The 20,809-nt window shown below is 35.1% G+C and overlaps 1 protein-coding gene across 1 annotated transcript in view; it reads right to left on the reverse strand.

Moving 5' to 3' along the window:
• USH2A (usherin) overlaps positions 1 to 20,809 on the reverse strand; it is a 352,517-nt gene that overhangs the window by 295,183 nt on the left and 36,525 nt on the right. Inside the window, exons 8-11 of the mRNA XM_072333648.1 lie at positions 19,599 to 19,692; positions 12,226 to 12,421; positions 11,460 to 11,590; positions 2,650 to 2,845 (exon numbers count right to left, since the gene is read on the reverse strand). Of these exons, the coding sequence (XP_072189749.1) occupies positions 2,650 to 2,845; positions 11,460 to 11,590; positions 12,226 to 12,421; positions 19,599 to 19,692 (617 nt within the window). The remainder of the gene's footprint in view (positions 1 to 2,649; positions 2,846 to 11,459; positions 11,591 to 12,225; positions 12,422 to 19,598; positions 19,693 to 20,809) is intronic.

Genomic DNA, 20,809 nt, shown 5'->3' on the forward strand with positions numbered 1-20,809 from the left:
AACTCCTACAGTACATTCAATTCTAAACTGTTTCCTTCACACTTCATCCTGTAGTTTTATTAGCTCTGTTTTCAAAGTCATTGCTTGCTTTATCTCTGCCCCAAGGGATAACATTTGTATTTTAGTTTATAAAATGTACATTACAAGAAAGCAAACTAGATTATTATATGAAAAATGCAAATTCAGTTATGTATTTTCCCTTGCAGTGGGAAAATCCTTCACTGTGAAGCCATCACTTAATTTTTGCATCTAGAAAAAAAACCAATACAGTCTTCTAGCAAAATATTATTACTTAAAAATAAAAAAAATACAAACATGCATTTAGTATATAATATCTACATAAAAATAAAATATGGCAGGAAATACATTCTACATATGGATAAAAACTCAAAAACTCCAACAGAAGGCAAGTTCCTTTAGCAGTGATGAATGACTCACCTAAGGCATATCATTTAATTTCAATAAGGAAAATAAAAAAGGACCACTATTGCTGCAAATTTTAAAAATAACTGTATTGTTAACAAGAATTATGACTCATTTTGAACTATTAAAATTGGTCTACATGGATTCATATCATATCAGTTTTAAAAATATGTGCAGTGCTTATTTGAATATGCCATACATATTCCTGACAGGTAATCTATTCCTAACGATACTGAGGAAGGCCTACAGGGCATCACATTCAATGTTAACAAGTACAGGGGAGTTAGCACGCTTGGCATTTAATTCACATTCTTCTACCTTTTTATTCTAGATGAATGACCTACTTTAATAAAATTATTGGTGCTAATGTATTTTACTGGTGATAGAATCATTAGTAAGATTTAACAGTTGTGTTAACTCTAACAGTTCATGTTTCATAACACCATCACCCACAGTTGCATTTTTCTGTTATCGTGTTTGTTTAAATAGATAAAAGGGCAATAGACTGATTGCTCTAAAAAACAATTTACAAACCCAAAGAGGGAAGCTTTCTTTGTTAAAAGTTTACTGCACATGCGCCTATACCTACAAGCCTACTTACAATTGATTTGGAAAACAAGAAAAGGGAATCAGTTTGGAAAGAATTAGGTCTTTATCCTGTTAACAGTCAAATATTTGTAACAAAAGACTCCTATCTTATTTACAGATACATCTGCAGAAAGCAGGGATTTATGCTTTTTTTTTTTCTGTGTGTTGTATTTTAGTAGAATTAAAAGTAAATATTGTTTCCACTAAAGAGAGAAAATGTTTTAAACATGTAGACAATGAAATACATAAGAATGCAGGCATGTCTCATGCGCTGAACTTCCATAGAGTTAAGAAAAAGGTTTTCGGAGACACAGAGGAAGACCTACGCTAAACATAAAATGTATGCAAAACACAGAATTAAGAACATCCTGAACTATGCACAGTAGAGGTCATGGAGGTTATTTTTGACTCTTAGCATCCTCTTTATCATATAGAAAGCATAAGTTCAATATCCACAGAAAGGATAGAAATTGTTTGAATTTATGCTTGTTTATTTTCCTTATTTGCTGTTGTTTTATATTTCCTTTTGGAAATCCCAGGCACAATCAGAATAAAGAGAGACAAAGAAACGTTCACAATTTTACAAATAAGTCACTTTTGATAAAGTAATGAATTGCAAATTGATAGGAACCCGAACATTTGTAAAACAACCTACAACCATGGTTAATTATGAAAAGAGCACATTACTAATTGCGTTAATAACAAAGTAGAAAAAAAGAGTTATTTCTTCTCTTTCTTTCTTTTTTTTTTTCCCGCTTGAGACATGTATAGCCTGAGACATGTACAGTTACCATGCAAGGCTCACTTTATCAGGAAATTCTCCTTGCATAATATTCTCATACATCAACATTTCAAAGTGTATTATATATACTGTGTATTTTGGGCACTTGATAAATTTTGTCCTTATGTGGCTGTGGCTCCCCTCAAATATGCTGGAAGTAATAAATTGCTATAATCAAATCTAATTTCTGAAAAATACCTGTGGGAGTAACAAACAAAAAAGCACGTCTTGTAAAAAAAATGATAAATAACACAGAAGGTAGCAGTTTATTATAATCAGCTTGGCATTGAATTACAAAATTAAAATTATGTGGCCCTTGATAACTAACCCTAGCTATGTACATGATCTGTGGAATTATGTTGACTTATTTTGCATTTCATAGGAACAGTTCAAAGAAATATAATAGAAAAAAATGGATAGATTTATCACAAAGGACCCCGTAGCACAGAATATTTTCAGAAAAAAAATCCATTTATTTTGCTATATTAAGAAAACTAGCATGGAAATGATTTGCTTAGAACTCATTAAGTATAAAACATTTTGAAAAAGCGTTAATTTCCTAAAAGAAACATCTATGCAGTAAGCAAATTACATTATTTCTGTGCCTTATTAGTATGGAGCTATGTAAGCTAATGCAGCTATACCATAAAGAAACTTCTAAAGGGTTGATTAAGCTGAACTTCAAGCTGTAGTTTTGTAGAATTATTAAATTGATAATTTACCAACAGTTAATTTTATTCATTCTTAAAATCTGCCTTCAGCAAAGAAGTTTACTGCACTTTTCATTTAGAAATCGAGTGTTTTCTACTTCCAGAGATAACAAGAAAAATGGCTCCAAACTCTTGCATTACACATACCAATAACATTTGCTTTGCACTTGCACTGGCCTGAATTTTGGTGACAGGTAATATCTCCATTGACTGTCCCAGAGGTATTGCAGTTACAAGGACTGCAGCCATCAGGGTTTGACTGTTGTAGATTGTAGAATCCTTCCTGGCACTGATTGCATTGTCTGCCAGACACATGTCTCTTACAATTACACTGGCCTCCAATCTAGAAAGATACAAAATATTATAGAATGATGAACATATCTATTTTTAGATGACACACTCATTAGCAACAAGAATGGGAGTCGGGGAGGAGAAAACTTTAAATGGAACAGAAAAAAAATAAGCCTGTGTAACACATACTGTAACTTGTTCTGAGAAAAAAAAAAATAAAAGCAAAAAAGAGAATCAATGTTATCATTCCTTTTTAACTGGAGTTAAACAGAAGGAAAAAAAGGAATTGAGTAAACAGTGCAGTGCTATTTAACACCTTGACTTGAAAGACTAAATACAAAGAAGTTTTGTGTAAATGATGACTTCACTTGAAACCAACAGCAGTTTTTTGAATCAGTTACTACAATAAATTGTATTACGTTAAAAGGTAAAGATATTCATTTATCGTTATCTTCTTATTTCAGTGAAAACAGTAGCTAAATGAGAATAAAGGAAACTGAATGATTTCTTCTCTAATCCTCCTTTACAAAAGGATATAACCTAATGGCTCTCTCTGTTTACGGGGTTCACCTGGGACCCTGGTACACTATTTCAGTGCAGGGATGGTCTTCTCCTATTTCCTAAATGGACAGAATAACTACTTGGAAGGATCTGAGGCATCCTTTGTTATGCCTGAGCTGTAAACTGGGAGATTTAAGGGAATCTGAAAAGCTAATTTCAATAATCTGAAAGCCTAAAAGAAACCAACTGCTACACTCATCACTTTCCGATATGATAGAAAAACTTCCCACAAGGAAAAGGAAATGGCAGCGGAATAGGGAAAAGAAGACACCAGACGATGCACAGCAGAGATGATGGCAGGGAGTCAAACCAATAGACAAGTATGAATTTAGGCAAAATTAAATAAATAGGATCAATATCCAAAATAATAATAATAATAATAATAAATCAAAAAGAACACTTTAAATCAAAAGCCATTACAAAATAAGGAAAGAATTTTCAGATCTGAATGCAAAACTGAAAAGAGAGCAGGGCATGGACAGTGTTTGAGTGCTTCCTCGAAGAAAGAATGGACTAAAGTTGAAAAAGAACACTTTTCTTCCCAATTTCACTTGTTTTTAATTAATATAAGCATGAAGAAATGTAGTCCAATAAAACCTGTTCAAAATGTTTTTATGGTAGATGTCCACTAATGTATCAGTCACATTTTCCAGCAAGAGGAATAGATTAAAAAGGTAAGAAAATGCTATTTTCTAAGCAAAAGGGAAGAAAACAGCATATACAAAAATGAAGAGTTAAGAAAAGCCACTACAGTTGAAAGAAAACCAGCAACAAGGATTTTCAAGTTATTTTTTTTAGATTGGATTTGATCAAGAAATTTAATTTATTTTCAGAGACCAATTCATTCATCTCTGAGCCAGAGAACTTTCAAGTGAAAAGCAACTCTGAGTTTACGCTGAGCAAGTAAATGAAAAAAATACCCTAACTTAATAAATCAGTATAAAAGAATTATTTTGTGTTAGTGATCACAGCATCCTCAGATTATGCACTTGCATCAGTATATAAAGATACTTTGGCTATCATTCAGTTTAAAGACATAATCCATATCAAGAAGGACTTTAAAATGATTCAAAAATCTACCCTGCTGAGGAAAGTATTAGAAGCAAAACCAAATCTTTCCAAAAGAGGAATTCAAATCACAACAAGAAAATTAACTAAGATAATCATAACCAAATTTTAAAAACAAAAGAAGGAATGAAAAAGGAAAAAAAGCACAGCTTCTAATGAGCAATATAGTTGGGGTACAAAAGAAAAGAAGTATTTTTCAACAGTCAGAAGAAGAAAAGGAAAGTCAATAAAGAATAAAGGATAAGCATTTTCAGATTGAACATCAGAAACTTTCCTATGTAAACAAAGGGCAGCATCAGTAACTGATTGCCCAGAGATATTCAAGGCTCACGCAGATAAAAACATGACTGGCTGGACTCACTGTTGACAATAATCCTACTTGGAGTTGATGACCAACTAATTTTTCCATCATTCTGCACAGCTTTCAGGGAAGATGCACACAACCGAGAAGGTAAAAAAAAAAAAAAAAAAAAAAAGAAAAAGAAAAGAAAAGAAAAAGCATTTCAGAGCTTTTTACAATGAAAGGGCCACAACATTAGGGGCTTTCTGGACTGTTCTCAAACTGAAATATCAGAAGGAAAAGATGTAAGCAAAATCTGATATGTTGAAAACTGACCTCAAAAAGTCAAGAGTTCCAAATGAACTCAATATAAAATTACTGAGTTATTAAATATTGAAATCAACCTCAGTAAAAGAGGAATAAAATGATAACAGTTAAATCAATCTACTAAAATGGCTGTAAGAAAGCTTATGAGGGCTACAGACTCAGACGTTTCTCTTCAAATAGCAAATCAGTGGACATGAAATCACAGGTTTGATATATTGGAAAAAAAATTGTACACTTTTAGCAAAGATTAATCATGCTTCAGGATTCTACCATATTCTTTATGTCAGCAACATCTGGAAATACTGCATATACTGAATCAAAAGGAAGATCAAAAAGTCAGATTAACTTCTACATCAAGAATTGTAAATGTAACATCTGAGGTAAAGCAATGCTGACTACAGGTAGGCAGTGATAATTCCAAAATTAGCTGTTATCACCCAAGAAAAAAGCTGTTATTGCTCCATGGTTTTCACTAAAAATGCATCAAATCTCTTAGTTTAAAAAAGGTATGCTGGAATTATCAGTAAAACAACAGAATTATACCAAAAATGTTATTCTGTCACTAGAATCCATTGTGTATTACATTTTCAATACTGTGTGTATCCCTGGTCACTCACCCTAAAATGAAAGCGTTAGATAGCAGAGTGAGTAAAACAGGCAAAGATATGAATGCAGAGAGACTAAAATAGACTTCTTAGTTCAGAAAGAGGTGACTAAGATGAAGGGAATAGATATCTATTAAATCATCTGTAGAGAAAACACCTGCAGAATCAAGAGAAAGACACGTACAAAGAATGAAAAGTCCATGCATTGAAACATACACAGTTTGAAATGTATTTAGAAATGAGTTAGAAGAACTCCATAGGTGAAGATCAAATGTAACAACTCAGACAAAATTCCTGTCTCAGGTAGTCCCAAAACTATAAATTACTCATATTACTGATAAACAACAAAGAGCATAATGTGCTAGATCTAAGTCTCATTTCAGTGCTTATAGCTGCATAAACCACAGTCTAAAAGTAACCTGATAGCAGCCTTTTCCTGATGCAACAAGTGAAACATACGGATCACAGAGTGCTAAGAGCAGGGAAAAAAAAACCACAATATTTTCAGCATACTTTAAAGTGTCAAGATATTATAGAGTATAAGTCGTAGTCACTTTCATCACATTCAGATGCAGAAAATGCAGGCCTCATAAAACATAAATAAAAAACATGCCAAAGGAATAGATGTAATTCTTCTGGATGAAGGAGAAATAGCTGGCTAACCAAGGAACGTGATGCAAATTGTCACCAGGAACAACATAATATCCTTCAGAGAACTCCTAGTAAAAGTTTCCTCTTTGTCACACACAAAAAGAAGTTAATCCGTAACAAGCAGAAGTGGCAACTACTTTCCTGCTTTTAAAAAGAGTGAAATATTTTCACAATGGCTAAGTACAGGAAACTAAAGTTTTCATTAGAGGAAAATGCTTATCAAATTGTTTCTTAATAGATCTGAAGATAGATTTCTATGTACCAGATTAAAGCATGAGGAGAAAAGTTCACTGACACTCTTCCTTAATACTGATGTCTAAGTGTCCAGAAGAAAAAGAATAAGCAGAAAGAGAACCTACAGCCAAGACAATACACACACACACACACACACACACACACAGAATAATTTGAGATAGCTAACAGTTCAGCTTTCAAAATACAAAGTAACTAATACAATTTTATAATTTCAGTCTAACTTTGCTCTCTAAGCATGGCGTTATAAGTGGATATGAATATCAGGTAGGGAAAACCTACCACTCTAATGCATCCTATGTTACACAGATTTTTATCCTACCGCACGTGTTTCAAATAGCTAGATGAAGTTTCAGAGGAAAGAAAATGAAGAAACAAACCTTGAATTTCTCTGTAAAGACAGCAGCACTAAAACAATCCAGAAGCACTGTGAAATGCTTGGCGATAGATACTGTTACAAAAATGTATAAATAGGGATGTTTATAATGGTACAGAAATAGGTGTGCCACAGATCATACATACAGCACAAAACCTACATCAAATCACGTAGAACAAACCATTTCTATAACCACATAAGTATTAAACTGGCTTATGAAGCAAAACTGTTTTGTTTTTATTTATATTTAATTTTGGTAATACCTGTAAAATCAGCTTACTCTAGAAACAAAAGTATCATTGATAATACTGGTAGCAATTAATATTTAAAGATTTTGTTAATCGGGATTTCACTGGTTGAGCGCTGGAGATATAATTGAACTTTACCCTCTCCACAACCCCTCCTTCAAGTTCAAATGCTATCAGTCATTTAAACAGATAGATTTTAATTACACTGCTTATATAAGAGCATAACGCAATCTGTTCTCCTGTTGCTTATGCCTGACAGGTCTGTATCTGACCCTAGGACTAAGAAGATGGAAATAACTCATCTCTTAACACAGCCATCTTGGAACTAAACCACTTATAAAATATAATCTGTCTAGATTGCTCACTATGAAAATGAGTCCAGCGCAACATTACTACCAAGTGGCTGTGTGTCTTGGGACCTCATAATTACAATTGTTATTTGATACAGAAAAATCACTGATGCTGAGGTAGCATATAATCCCTTGTGTCATTTATAATTTATGAATGAAATACACATTACTCCCATATCCTTGAATGTAAATGGTTATAAAAAGTATGCAAGCAATTTCCTCCTGCACAAATCACAGTTATAACATCATTGTCCTTAATCGGGAAGCAGACCACTTGAGATTTCTGACTTTTACATACACCTAATAGTTCATGCAGCTTTAGCCTGTAGTCATACAATTCCTTAACTGGGCGATATTTTAGTCTAATTCATCAATCTAGAATCACAAAATAAAATTAAAAAAAAAAAAAAAGCCTGGCAAAGAATCCTCTCAATGTCCAGTTACTAAACTGATATAAGGACCAAAGTTACCAAGTGTGTAAACAGACAACGGGCAATATAATACATAGTTTTCTCAATTATTGATTACAGCACAAACAATTTTTCCAGAGCACTCATTTGTTAGATATTCAATGTGTCCATATCATGGAATTAGAAATATTCTCCAGTTCCAATGGCCTCCCATTAGATCAGGTTACTTAAAGCCCCATCCAGCCTCGCCTTGAACACATCCAATGATGAGGTATCTACAGCTTCACTGGGACATCTGTTACAGTAACTTCACCACCCTCATAGTTAATAATTTCTTACTTAAATGTAATCTTACCTATTTCTTTTTAGAGTAAAACTACTCCTTGTCCAATAACTATACTATATCAAGCCCCATAGGCATGAGCACATTCATTTCAATTATTTACCCTTGACCAACAGAAAGGAATGTTTCCTCCATCATCTGGAAATGCCCTAACACTCACATCTGGAGGTCCATATGTACGTTTAGTCCAGCACTAACTTCTCTTTGTTCATCCTGCCATTACTGGCTTTGCAATTGATTGGTGCCAATCTCAACATACTGCCTTCTTGATACAGATTCATACACTTCCCACTACCTTCTAACTCAACACAAATCTGGCAAGGTAACAGTCTGCAATCTCAGGAAGTTGGAGGAGGGGAACAAGAGGGTTGAGAATTTATTTTCTGTTCATTTTCTTCATTTTAAGAAATGGAAAGGTGTACTGGCTCACACAGATAGGTTAATAGTCTGACCACCAAATACCTGTGAGTATTCTCAGTATGTCAGCTTTCAGAACTGAAAATTGAATAAGCAGCAATAATGAAGTTCCTTTTTACTCCCCTACTCTCTCATCTTGTCATCACTTAAGATGACTTTCAAAAGTCAGTGAATTTCTATTACAATTGCTCAAAATGTAAAATGAAGCGTTTTCTTCTCCACCCACAACATTGCAGGCCAAGTCCCCCAAATCATTTTACAAAATATCACAGAAAAGCAGCATTTCTATGATATAAAACCATCCAGAAATTACTTGACAGAAAAGGCTCCTTATCCTTCAGCTTATTAAGCTCTTCCATAAAGGCAAATCCAAGACTCATACATACAAACGGTGTTTTATAACTTGATTCCTTGTGGTCTCCATTAGTTAGTATAAACACAAGCTGTTCACTGACCCTAGGAGTAGTTTACACTTGCATCCTTTTCCACTCAGTCTATCTATTGACAGAAATGCCCTTAATAGCTGCTTTACCTGATGTTTTCTTATAACATACATTTCAGTTTGTTTATTTTCAATCACAATAAATTGGTTGAAAAACATGTAGGTGGAAAAATAAGAACATGGGAATGCTCCAATTTGGGAACAAAGAAATTTTCAACTCCAAAAAAAAACTTATCAAAAAAGCTGCCTTTGTTTAAAATGTGTATGCATACACAAAAAGCTGCTAGATTATCTACTATGTTAATATAAAATGCATGCAAAATTGAGGGAAATGTACAGAGAAATTCGAAGTAGCAATATTTAGGAAGTATACACAAAAGCAAAATCTGAAGCCTGTTCAGCAGCAGACTTAGTTGCACTAGAATCCCATTTGAGCCTTCAGAGAAAGTAATAACTTATCATTTTGTTCATCTTAATGCTTTAAAATAGGTTTTCTTGCAATGAGACAATATAGACATCACATTGAGATGAGGCAATTAAGCATGTGCAATTCTGACCAATATCCTCTGCAGTAAAGTACACCTTATTTGCACCAATAAATACATGATACATACTTACAAACATAAATTAAATTAAAAAGCAGAAGAAAGAAACAAACAAAAAACACACTGAGTGAAGAAAGATGTCTAAATTTCACTGAGTCCTGAATGGTATTTCCAAAAATCAAGTAAAAGTAATAGCACCACTTTCAGCTCTGCCCAGAAACAAATGCCCTGGAAAAGAATGGGGTTTTTTTCATGCCATTATATATGGTGCATTATAACGAAATCATGAAAGGACTACAAATTGCTGTGCCTGATTGAATATGTAAGCATTTGTAGAGCAGTCTGGGTAAAAAACAGTGCAGGAAAATGAGTCAAGAATTGTGGTGTGAGGGCCAGAAGAAATTAATCTCTAGCTGTCTATACAGAGCAAGAATGATCACATCAGCAGTATTCTGGCAGAATTTTCTCATGTGTGAATAGTTAGGGAGAATGGGAGAAGGCAGCCAATTCTTCTTTTGATCTCATAAAACTTAGGCACCTGAAATAATTCATTTGGACTTTCTGATGGTTTGAAATATTTTGTGCCAAAAGTTCACAATGAGGATGCAACCAACGCGAATCTTTGCTGCACTGATTAGATGCCAATAACCAGCACAGAAGGTGGCAAATTTTAACATGCTGTAGCAATTTTCTATTGTACCCACCAGCCTCAAGCATGGATTTCTCTGCAAAAGAACCTAACACACTGCTAGTGGATGTTCTGCAACACCACCCTTCTAAAGTCCTCATGACTATCAACATTATGACTTTACCGTTAAGTTGTTATTACGTTAGCCTGCACTTTAACATACCAATGCCTTTACACACTAATCTGTAAATTAACACAGTATACAGGTGTATGAGAACTGAGATCTGATGCAAGTGAGAAATGCTACACACCATAACACGCACTTCCTAACAACAGCAGAATGAAACTGGTGAATAGAACAGGGATAGAGTTTTCAAGATAGACCAAATAACTGAGATGGGAGTGTTACAGAAAGGCCTTTCACAAATCCTCTAAATTGTCTATATTAATAATACTAACTACACTTGATGAGTAATCATTCTATCAGAAATAGCTTATTTGGGGATTCTATGGATCAATTTTGAAACTCTGTATCTTAGAACTAAATGACATAACTACCACTTTACAGAAAAAACCTCGATGAACTGCAGAAAATGGTAAATTATGCAGTAAAAGTGTATTCTGCCCCAATTTTGGCACACTTCCTTGAAAATTAGCATTGTGGTGTGACAATTTTCATGAGTAGGGTTCTTATTCCTTTTGATTCCATCTTCCACAGGTCAAATTTGGAAACACTTCCTTAAATGATGCCTTCCTATTTCATGTAATTCATTTCAGCCTTTAGTCCCTAGCTTTATTAATCTACTCTTTAATGCCTTTTAATCATTTCTCCCTGCACTGCAGCTAATGCAACAGCTATCTGATGCTTTATTGAGCAATAGTCTCCCCCATCTTTCCCACTGTATCTCCCAGTTCATTTTTTCAGTCATGATTTTTTTAATATCTGTTTCTGATACAGATGAAGATCTCTATGGTCGTATGCCTCAAATTGCTTTCTGGGTTTTCTTGGCTTTCATCCTCTTGTTTGAGTCAACTTTTATTCTGAAGAGGCTGAACAGCAGTTATAAACTAGTTACCATCTAAATACACTTTGTACAATCTTGTTGTTATCTGCCTTGCTAATTTAAAATGCCTTGTCATTACTCAGCATTGAAGCTACTTACATTGTCACACAAGAGGCTTTTGTTTTTCGTGCCTGTTGCATAACAGTCACAGGGTTTGCAAACATCAATGGCTGAAAGATCTGCACCTGCTTGTCTGTAATGGAAATCCTTGCACAGCTCACAGTTCCTTCCTGCATGAAAGAAAGGTTATGCATTATGGCTTCCAATTCATTAAAATTAGCTGTATAATTCAAAATTAAAGACTCTATTCCTTTGAGAGAATTCTATAATTTTCAGGACGTCCATTTTAATGCACCTTTCATCTCTACCTGCCAATTTAGTGATCCAGAGCATATGAAACAATGAACCTGTTACAAACTATGTTTTACTCCATTAAACTTCCATCTGTTATATAATACCGCACTTATATAAAAGCCGTGCCATGCAAATGCCTATACATTTTTTTAATGAAAAAATATTGATAAACCTGAAACTTCTTTCGAAACCTAAAACTTTTTCTTATTTTCTTTTTTTGGCTTAGTCGAGTAAAGGGAAAAGACAATATTTAAAAATAAGTATTCTAAAATATACTAAATAGATGGAACACAAAATAAGCACAAAAAATAAACAAGCAGCTGACACTACAGCAAGAGCTGAAAACTCTTTTCCTGTAGCTTAAGTACTGACACAACTATAACCAGTCATTTCCTTACATAGTGATATATAGGATTTATTTTTAATGCACCCATCAGTTTCACTGCTGATACAAGACCTCACCAATAAGCGACCACAGAACAAAAAGCCAATTCTCAATCTTGTGACTTACCAGTTGTGTTATGTTGACAGTTGTCGCATACTCCACCGCTGCCTCTGTAGTACTCCTGAGGAAAAGGATCCAATGCTAACTCATAGTGGCAGCTTACCGCATGGCTGTAACACTGGCAAGGTTTGCAATTATAGGCATGAACTTGGTCACCTGGACGAAAAGGCTTGTCATTGTACAACGGCAAACAACGATCGCACTGAAATACAATAAAATAAACAGATTATTGCTGTTGTGGTTTTGTGATTTCTGTTATCGGTATTCCACAACACAACAGTGGCAGTTAAAGTTAAGTTAAAGTGCACGTGGTCCCAGTTCCGTGTTATCGCCATTTTTGGGTTCCCTGAGGGGAGGCTTCCCCGGAGAACTTGGCGCGAGGAGGAAGCGGGGCGGGATTCCGGACCGGAGCCGATCTCTGCCGATGGCCGGCTCAGCTCGCCCGCGGGGCAAAGCACGTGCTTCCCTCGCACTGTTGTGATTTGACTCGTGCTTTGGGTTCCCTCATCTCTCATACCTTGCTTGATTTGGTTACATTTAGTAAATTCCCGTTCCTCCTCATATAGTTGCCGTTGTGTTTTCTCTTTGTTAAAACTAACTATCGTCCGCTCGCTCTCTGCCCTTCCCCCTCGCCCCAAGCGTGTGTCCCGGGGCCGGCTGGGTCTCGCAGCAAACTCCTTTCCCTTTTCCTTCGCTTCTTTGTCTCTCCCTTCTTTCTTTTGCCCGACGCCTGTGCCCCCCTGTCACAGACTTATATCTAGGGATAACCCCGTGACAATTACTTTATAATTAGGAGAACTGTTCTATTTATTTATACTTTGCTCTGTTTGCTTAGGAATATGGTTTATTGGGTAATATTGGTAGTAGGTGGACAGTTGGGCTAGATGATGTTAGAGACCTTTTCCAACCTTAATGATTCCATGAATCTAAGTCTAGAATGCCACTTCCTCAGACATTTTGGAAGACTGAATTATTGAAAAATCCATTGCAAGTATAACCTAACAATATATGATTAAGTTGCCCTAAAAGTTTTGAGTATAGAAGCATAGATAATCACCTATGGTTTTCCTTCCTACACTCCATTTTACTTCTTTAACCAAATAAGAATAAATAAGTATTTTAGGCAATATCTACTTCACTGTATCTTAATCTTGTTCTGAAGACAGTTGTCTAAATTTCCTCTTGGCTTATTCATATCACTCTCACTTCAGCATTTGACTACTTGTCAAGACAGCATGTTAGCATGACTTCATACTTTATCTTTTGTGAACTGCCCAAAGAAAATCAAACTGCTTCTAAACTCAAAAATCCAGGTCTGATTAGGAAAAAAAAGCTAGAATTCTCAAAATGACTCCAAGTGATTAAGCAAGATAGAAGTGAAATCTTACAGTGTGTTATGTTACAACATTATGTGTACCTTAATTTCCAAAAATAATTTGCATCCTTTTAATTACCGTCCTTAAAAGAGGGTTTAAAAATACCATATGCCAAATAGTAATCTGATGAAAGGTACAGCAGCTGTTTTGCAGTGGTAAGGTGGCCAGCAAAGAATTTGACTGACAAAGAACATAAGTGGTACCATTTAGAATGCTACATCCCAAAAAGGGAACACAACTGAGATCTCAGACATTGGTGTTGATGTTTTCAAGCAGCATAAGATATATTTCTACTCAACTCCTCTTTCACCTATACTTACTACAATGAAGTTGAATGAAGCCACACTGAAGTCTACAAAATCAAAACACACACAGACACAGTAATTCTAACACTCAGGCTGCTCAGCAAGTTAATTCACTGTTAAACCCTCCAGAATTAAAATGCAAAGCTTTTCTGAAATCAAGCATCAATTCCACGCAACTTTCTTCTAGACTCCAACTCTATTGGACCTCAGTAAATAATACATTAAAAAATTAGAGAAGATGCATTTGACATCTGATGAGTTTTGCATGCATTCTAGTTTACCAAAGCTCTGACTTGTTCAGGATATTCAATTGAAAATTCCATTTTCAGAGTGATGTAGCCATACTTACTAGGTATTCTAGGGTTAATTTGTCTTTTAGAAAGCTGTTGCATGGGAGTTTTTAAATAGTAACAGGAATAAGACAATGCTCATCACTTCAGCATTCATAAAGAATATGGTAAAAAAAAACCCTATAAATTCAATAAATATACACAGCAGTATGATTTACAACAGCTACTCTCAGCAACACTGAAGCAGCAGCCCAGTTGTCTCTCAGTTTTCTTTCACATTAAATGTAATACGTATCCTGCACAGTAGATAAGCCCCTGGAAAATATGTTCAGACTGAAACAGCCCTTCCTAACTTCTGAAATGCAATAGTGACAGCAATGACAGTCATGATACTAGTTACTATCTGCCTATTACCTCATATCTCGTATTAAGTAAAACTTAAAAACCTCAGATGAAAATATATATGGAGTAACACCTACTTCACAGATCCTTCAGCATATCAGCACTGGTGCAACAAATCACAAGGTATCTGAGACAGGAACAAGTTCTTGCACTATCTCAGTGGCACACATACACGATTTGTTTTAGAAGCCCGGGTCTTTGAACTGTGAAATTACAACAGTTTTCCAAGGATGGATTCATGGACAAACCCATAACTTGCACTGACACATCAAAAGTTATTCAAAGTTTTCAGGCATGTAAAACTATCAGACTAGGTCTTTCTGCTTTCTGTTCCTAAAACACCAGTCAAACATCAGCCTGCTTTATTTCTTTTCTTTTTAATATCACTAGTTGCTTATCAGGCCTATCTCTACAAACAAATGATGGCATATAGCTTACTCAAAAAGGATATTTTTTATTTGCTTGCTTCTGCAAGTGATCACGGAGTGACCTGTTATTATACATTATAGCTGCTCAGGTACCATGAATCATTAATTCCAAAGCCCGATATGATTAAACATGATGACTTTTAACTAAGATTTAGTTTGCGTCTTAGGCAACAACATACATATTTTAACAACATAAAAGGGCTAAGTTATCCCATATTTGTTAAACCAAGATGTTGCATCTGGTTTTCAAACAGTAGATGTTTAATATCATTAATTATTTATATTAAAAACTCTGAAGACCTGATGCTTTTACCATGTCCAATCACACTCTCAGTTCCATTCATATCCTCTCAAACATTCAGAGTTGTTTTATTTCTTTTAAATTCTATTTTCTATAATTGTGATTTCCATAACTACTTCTATATAATTTGCCATTGCCTTTCTGCATGAAGTTCTGCATCATCAGTTCAAAGGAGAGTCTCAGGTTGTAAAGGAAGGCTGACATTTTTTTTTATTGTCTTGCTCTTTTCATGGGCTGTTTCAAACTTTTCATATGACAGCACAAAGTTTTTGAGCATATATTCATGTCTATAAATTGTATATAAGTGTTGCCATGATCAAGACACTTCATGCTGCAGTTTCCATTCCTATGAGGCCAAGCTAATTCCCAAAATAGTCACAAGGCATTTACAGAACAAACTAAATGTAGAAGCTGAACGTTTCTTCTCTTTTCCCTTAAGAAGATTCTCCTTAGACTGGTGACACCAGTTTGTGCAACAGAGCAGCTGACCTCTCAAGAGGAATACCAGCTAATATAAATGCTTGGTTTTTATTAATAAAGCACATTATGTAATATTTATTTTTCTTGGAAGATTTTGATATCTAACTTAAAACAAAAGCATGCTACATGAATTTAGAAAGTATTCCATAGAAGAATGTAGTAATTTGCTCTGTCATCTCCATCAAATACTGAAGCAAATCAGTAGACTAAGTTGAGTTACTTGTAATAGTCTAGGAGCAAAATAAATTCAATTTTATTCACTAATGTATGTATGCTTTGAAAATATTTTACTTAGATTTATACAGTATTCATGAATTTCTAAATTTCAACTGAAATACACTGTAGTCATTACAGAATCTGATATAATCACTTAGGATGAAAAAGAAATCCAATGAACAATCTAATACTACCAAGCCCCATCAACAAACTATGTCCCTTAGTGCCATGTTCACATGTCTCTTTGAATATCTCTAGGGATAGAAACTCAACCAATAGAACCTTCACCAGCTTCATTCTCTCTTCTTCTCTGCACACACTCCAGCAATATTATATTGTTATTGCAGGAAAGGGCTCAAAACTGAACACTGAAATCAAGGTGTGGTCTCACCAGTGCAAAGCACTTCCCTGATCCTGCTAGTCATACTACTTCTGATACTGACCAGCATGCCATTGGCCTTCTTGGCCATCTGGGCATGCTGCCGGCCCACATTCAGCTGGCTACTGACCAGCATCCCCAGGTCATTTTCTGCCTGTCAATCATCGATTATCATTGAGTATTTCGAGAATTGCTAGCATTAATGCATCTCATATGGTCTATAGCAATCATACAGCATTTTGTTGACAGACATTTATTTCTCTGCTGTGATAGAAATCAGATGCCATTAGATCTAGTGGCTTTGAAAATAAACTGTGAATCAGTAGTTTAATTTTACTTTAGTTACACTGTAAACCTTTAAGAAATTAGCGAGTTGGATGTTTGTGGACTTGCCACAATTTTCCACATTAATAAAAAAATAAATAAATATGAGATATTCCCATAGTAAAACAAGGAAAATACGAACTTTAAAGTCATGTAACAGTTGAAAAGCTCTGCACTGGAGGATACACTGGCTACTGATATCTCTAATTGAGTTAGCTGAAAACATTTTAGCATTTTCATCAAATTCATTATTCATAATTATTTCATCTCAAATATATTGAGGTTAAATAAGAGCAAGTTACTTCAAAGAAGCGAATCTCACTGAATACTGGACTTCTGTTACAAGTTCTATTTCTGTCACATTCTATTCCTTGCTACGTTTATGCCTATTGGAAACAGACTTTCTCAAAAGTAAAGTGTCGAACAGCAACAGCTGTAGCAATGGGTCAAGTGAAAAAATAACAGAGGCAAGCAGTCTGTGCTTGCTGGGAGAGATTAAGAAGTGTGAATCTGAGTGTATTTGATATTGTACTTAGGATCATGTGAAAGATCTTTTTAAAATTTACTAGGGGATTTCTAGTTTTTTAAGAAGAAATCTATAAAATATTATCTACGGTCTAAAAGCAAATTAAACAGAAATGTTAAGTTTTTACATGTGTCAAAAAGATTCAAACTGACAATGTCCTTTTAATTAGAACACACAATGTGAAACATTACTTTGTAAGGATTAATTGTAAATATTTAATGAGGTCTGGAAGTTCACCAAGTAGTCTTGCAAGACTCACAGTACCTTTTGAAAACAAACCAAATACATTTTAATGGTGTATCTGCATTACCAGGTACAATCTGTCAACATGAAAGGTTTGTTCCAGTGAGTGTAACTTTTTTGATACTATGTATTTGCATTGTAACTACAATTCAAATGCTTGAATTATTCTATTCTGAATGAATACGATTAAGGATTTTGCTTAATTACTTCCCTCGTTCTTTAATGAAAATTCTTTTGGTCACTTGCTGCAGAGACTAGCTTCAGAGCAGGTAAGACTGCACTGGGCAAGGGATCTGGAGTAAAAAAGGCCAACAAAAAAGCTCTTTTTAAAGCCAGCAACAGTGCTGCGCTTGTGCTGGGGGCAGGCAGCTTGTGGGCATTATGCTGAGCAAGCAGGGGTGGAGCTGGCACATTTGCAGCGCAGTTTAAACAAACATGTCATCACCCTCCCTTGACCCCTGATAATAAGCTTTAAATAACCTTGGACAGGAAGAAGCTAGCTTTTGCACACAGAGCACACCAGGAAAGTAACCATTGTCACAGCCCACTTAGAACGGGGAGGTTCAGCAAGTGAGCACATCCCACACTGCCCATAGGGTGTGCTGTAGCAGTGGGGGTGGGACACTTGCTGAGCCACTTTCTGCCATCTTTAAGCTCCCTTGATTAACTGGAGAGGTCCCAGTGGATTGGAGGATTGCCCATGTGACTCTCATCTACAAAAAGGGCTGTAAGGAGGATCTGGGGAACTAACAGCACTGTCAGCCTGACCTCAGTACTGGGGAAGGTTATGGAGCAAATCATCTTGGGTGAGTCCACACAGCACATGCGTAGCATCCAGAGCATCAGGCCCAGCCAGCACAGGTTCATGAAAAGCAGGTCATGCTTGACAGACCTCAGGACAATCAACATTTCCAGACTGTCCTTAAACAAATACGTAAGTTCAAAACTCCATTTTCAGTGTTTTAAACCAAGTCTGCCAAGATCCATTATTTGGGTCAAAATACTGAATAAGACTCCCAGTAAAACAACTTCCAACACTTAGCAACAACCAAAATTTCTGTGTGCGATTAGCACCACCTCAGCTGAAACCAGGACAAAAATATCAAAACCAAAATGCTTGAACTCTTCCTAATTTAGACACATTCTCAAAAATAACTATTATAATATTGCAATTTTGGTTGAACTCATAGACTGCTATCTACATATGTTCATATGGATCTACATAACTCTCAAAAGGTAGGCCTTTGTTAGCATTTTTACCATGGATTAGGCATTATTTAGCATAAATACACACCACTTGGGTTGCATCATGGAGCTGCCATACACCACTTGAACTCCTCACTTTCAAATGAAACAAAGTTGGAACATGAACTCCGTGCTTCAGGCTTCTGCACTCTTAACAACTGAACTGGTATGAACTAGGATCAGACTTAAGTCTTCAATATGATTTTGTTCTACAGATCATTTGCTGGTTGGTATAGAAAATAGAGCCATAATCTTTACCTGATTATATATATTATATATTATATTATATTATATATTTTTACAGAAAGGGTGGTTAGGTACTGGAATGGGCTCCCCAAGGAGGTGGTTGAATCGCCATCCCTGGATGTGTTTAAGAGCCGCTTGGATGTGGTACTCAGGGATATGATTTAGCAGAGGTTTGTTGTTGTGGTATTGTTTTGTGGTTGTTTTTTAAGAGATAGGCTACTGGTTAGGCTGCGGTTGGACTTGATGATCTTCAAGGTCTTTTCCAACCTGAGTAATTCTATGATTCTATGATTCTATATCTCACATTCAGATTTGTATCTTATGTTGCAAACTGACAATTTCCTCTAAAATAAGCAAATTATTGAAAGCAGCTCTTCTAATGTTCTGTGGTGAAATTCTTGTTGAAGGAAGTGGGTTTCTGCATGTTGTTTTTTGTTGTTGTTTTGTTGGGGTTTTTCTGTGCATATAATTTTTAATTTAATACAAAACCTGCAATAACAGCTTTTCCTATGAAAATTAGGGAAATACTAACATAAATATTTGTGTACACATTCCCAGGTCTAAAATACCAGATTTGACAGAGTTCATAGGTGAAGTAGGCACAAAGAAAAGACTAACATTATTTCCTTCTGTATAGCTTTCCTTGATGCACAGACACCTGTATGGTTCCATCGTTGTATCACAATTATCAGCATGGCCATGGCAATTACATCTAAAAGAACAAGAGGTAACAAAGTAAAAACTGAACACTGCAGTCTTCAATGATATAAAATATGATCATAAAGGTCTTATTTTATTAAAAACATGATCTGGATCTTTATTATGAACAAATAATAAACTCAAGAGAATGTTCTTAAGTACAGTAACTTACAAAAAGTGACTTCACTGAACACATTCGTGAGCATCAAAAACTGCTTTCCAAGAAAATTAAAACCATCATGTATCACAGCTACTTTTACCTTACATATTAGGTAATGAAAAGTATATTTCAATATATTAACATGCATTTATAAAATGTTAATTTTTCATCAATGCTAACCCTTACAATATGTCTATACTTTAAGGAATCTTAACTATATCAAGCACAATAATGTAGATTACTTGACCTCAGTTAAAATGCTAAATTTTTATTAAAATAAAACCTTTATAAAGTACTATTTCACAAAAAGTAGCAATCACTATCTGAATGGCATATCTTCTGGAGCCATGGCATTGCCTTAGAAATCACCCCTGAAATAATATTACTGTGACATAATCAAGAGGATTGTAGCTATTTTAGTAAAAAAACAAAAACAAACAAAAGAAAAAACACTATCAAAGCACATGAATCAATAAGCAAAACACTAGCAGCATAGAAAAGTTTACAGTAAATGTGAACTTTGATAGCACGCTTTCTCTTAAAGGAATTTCAGAAAAAATACTTGTTAACAAAAAAAATGCACCATGTGTTTCATGGAAGCATTTCATTGCCAAATTTGCATGTTGTTTACAGGGCATAATTAGTCCTTTTGCAAGACTGAACACTTATCATACACAATAAAGTTGTCAGTCACAGAATGTAACACTTACACTCACCGCTGCCCAGTTTTAATGGACAATTGAAGCCAAAACAAAGAATGAGCTATGTATGACAACTGTTGAAATTGTCACGTCCAGGCATCTATAACAAAACTTGGATAAAGCACAAGCTATAGTTTCAATCACAAGCCTTTGCCTAGAGGAACAGGTAATTCCAAGGAAAGGATTGCTTTTGATAGATTTTTGTAATAAGTGTTATTAATTTTAAAATAACACGTGAACAGATGCTTTAAAAAAAAACCAGCATACCA

The sequence above is a fragment of the Excalfactoria chinensis genome, chromosome 3 (genome assembly GCF_039878825.1).
Source record: "Excalfactoria chinensis isolate bCotChi1 chromosome 3, bCotChi1.hap2, whole genome shotgun sequence".
Lineage (NCBI taxonomy): Eukaryota > Metazoa > Chordata > Aves > Galliformes > Phasianidae > Excalfactoria > Excalfactoria chinensis.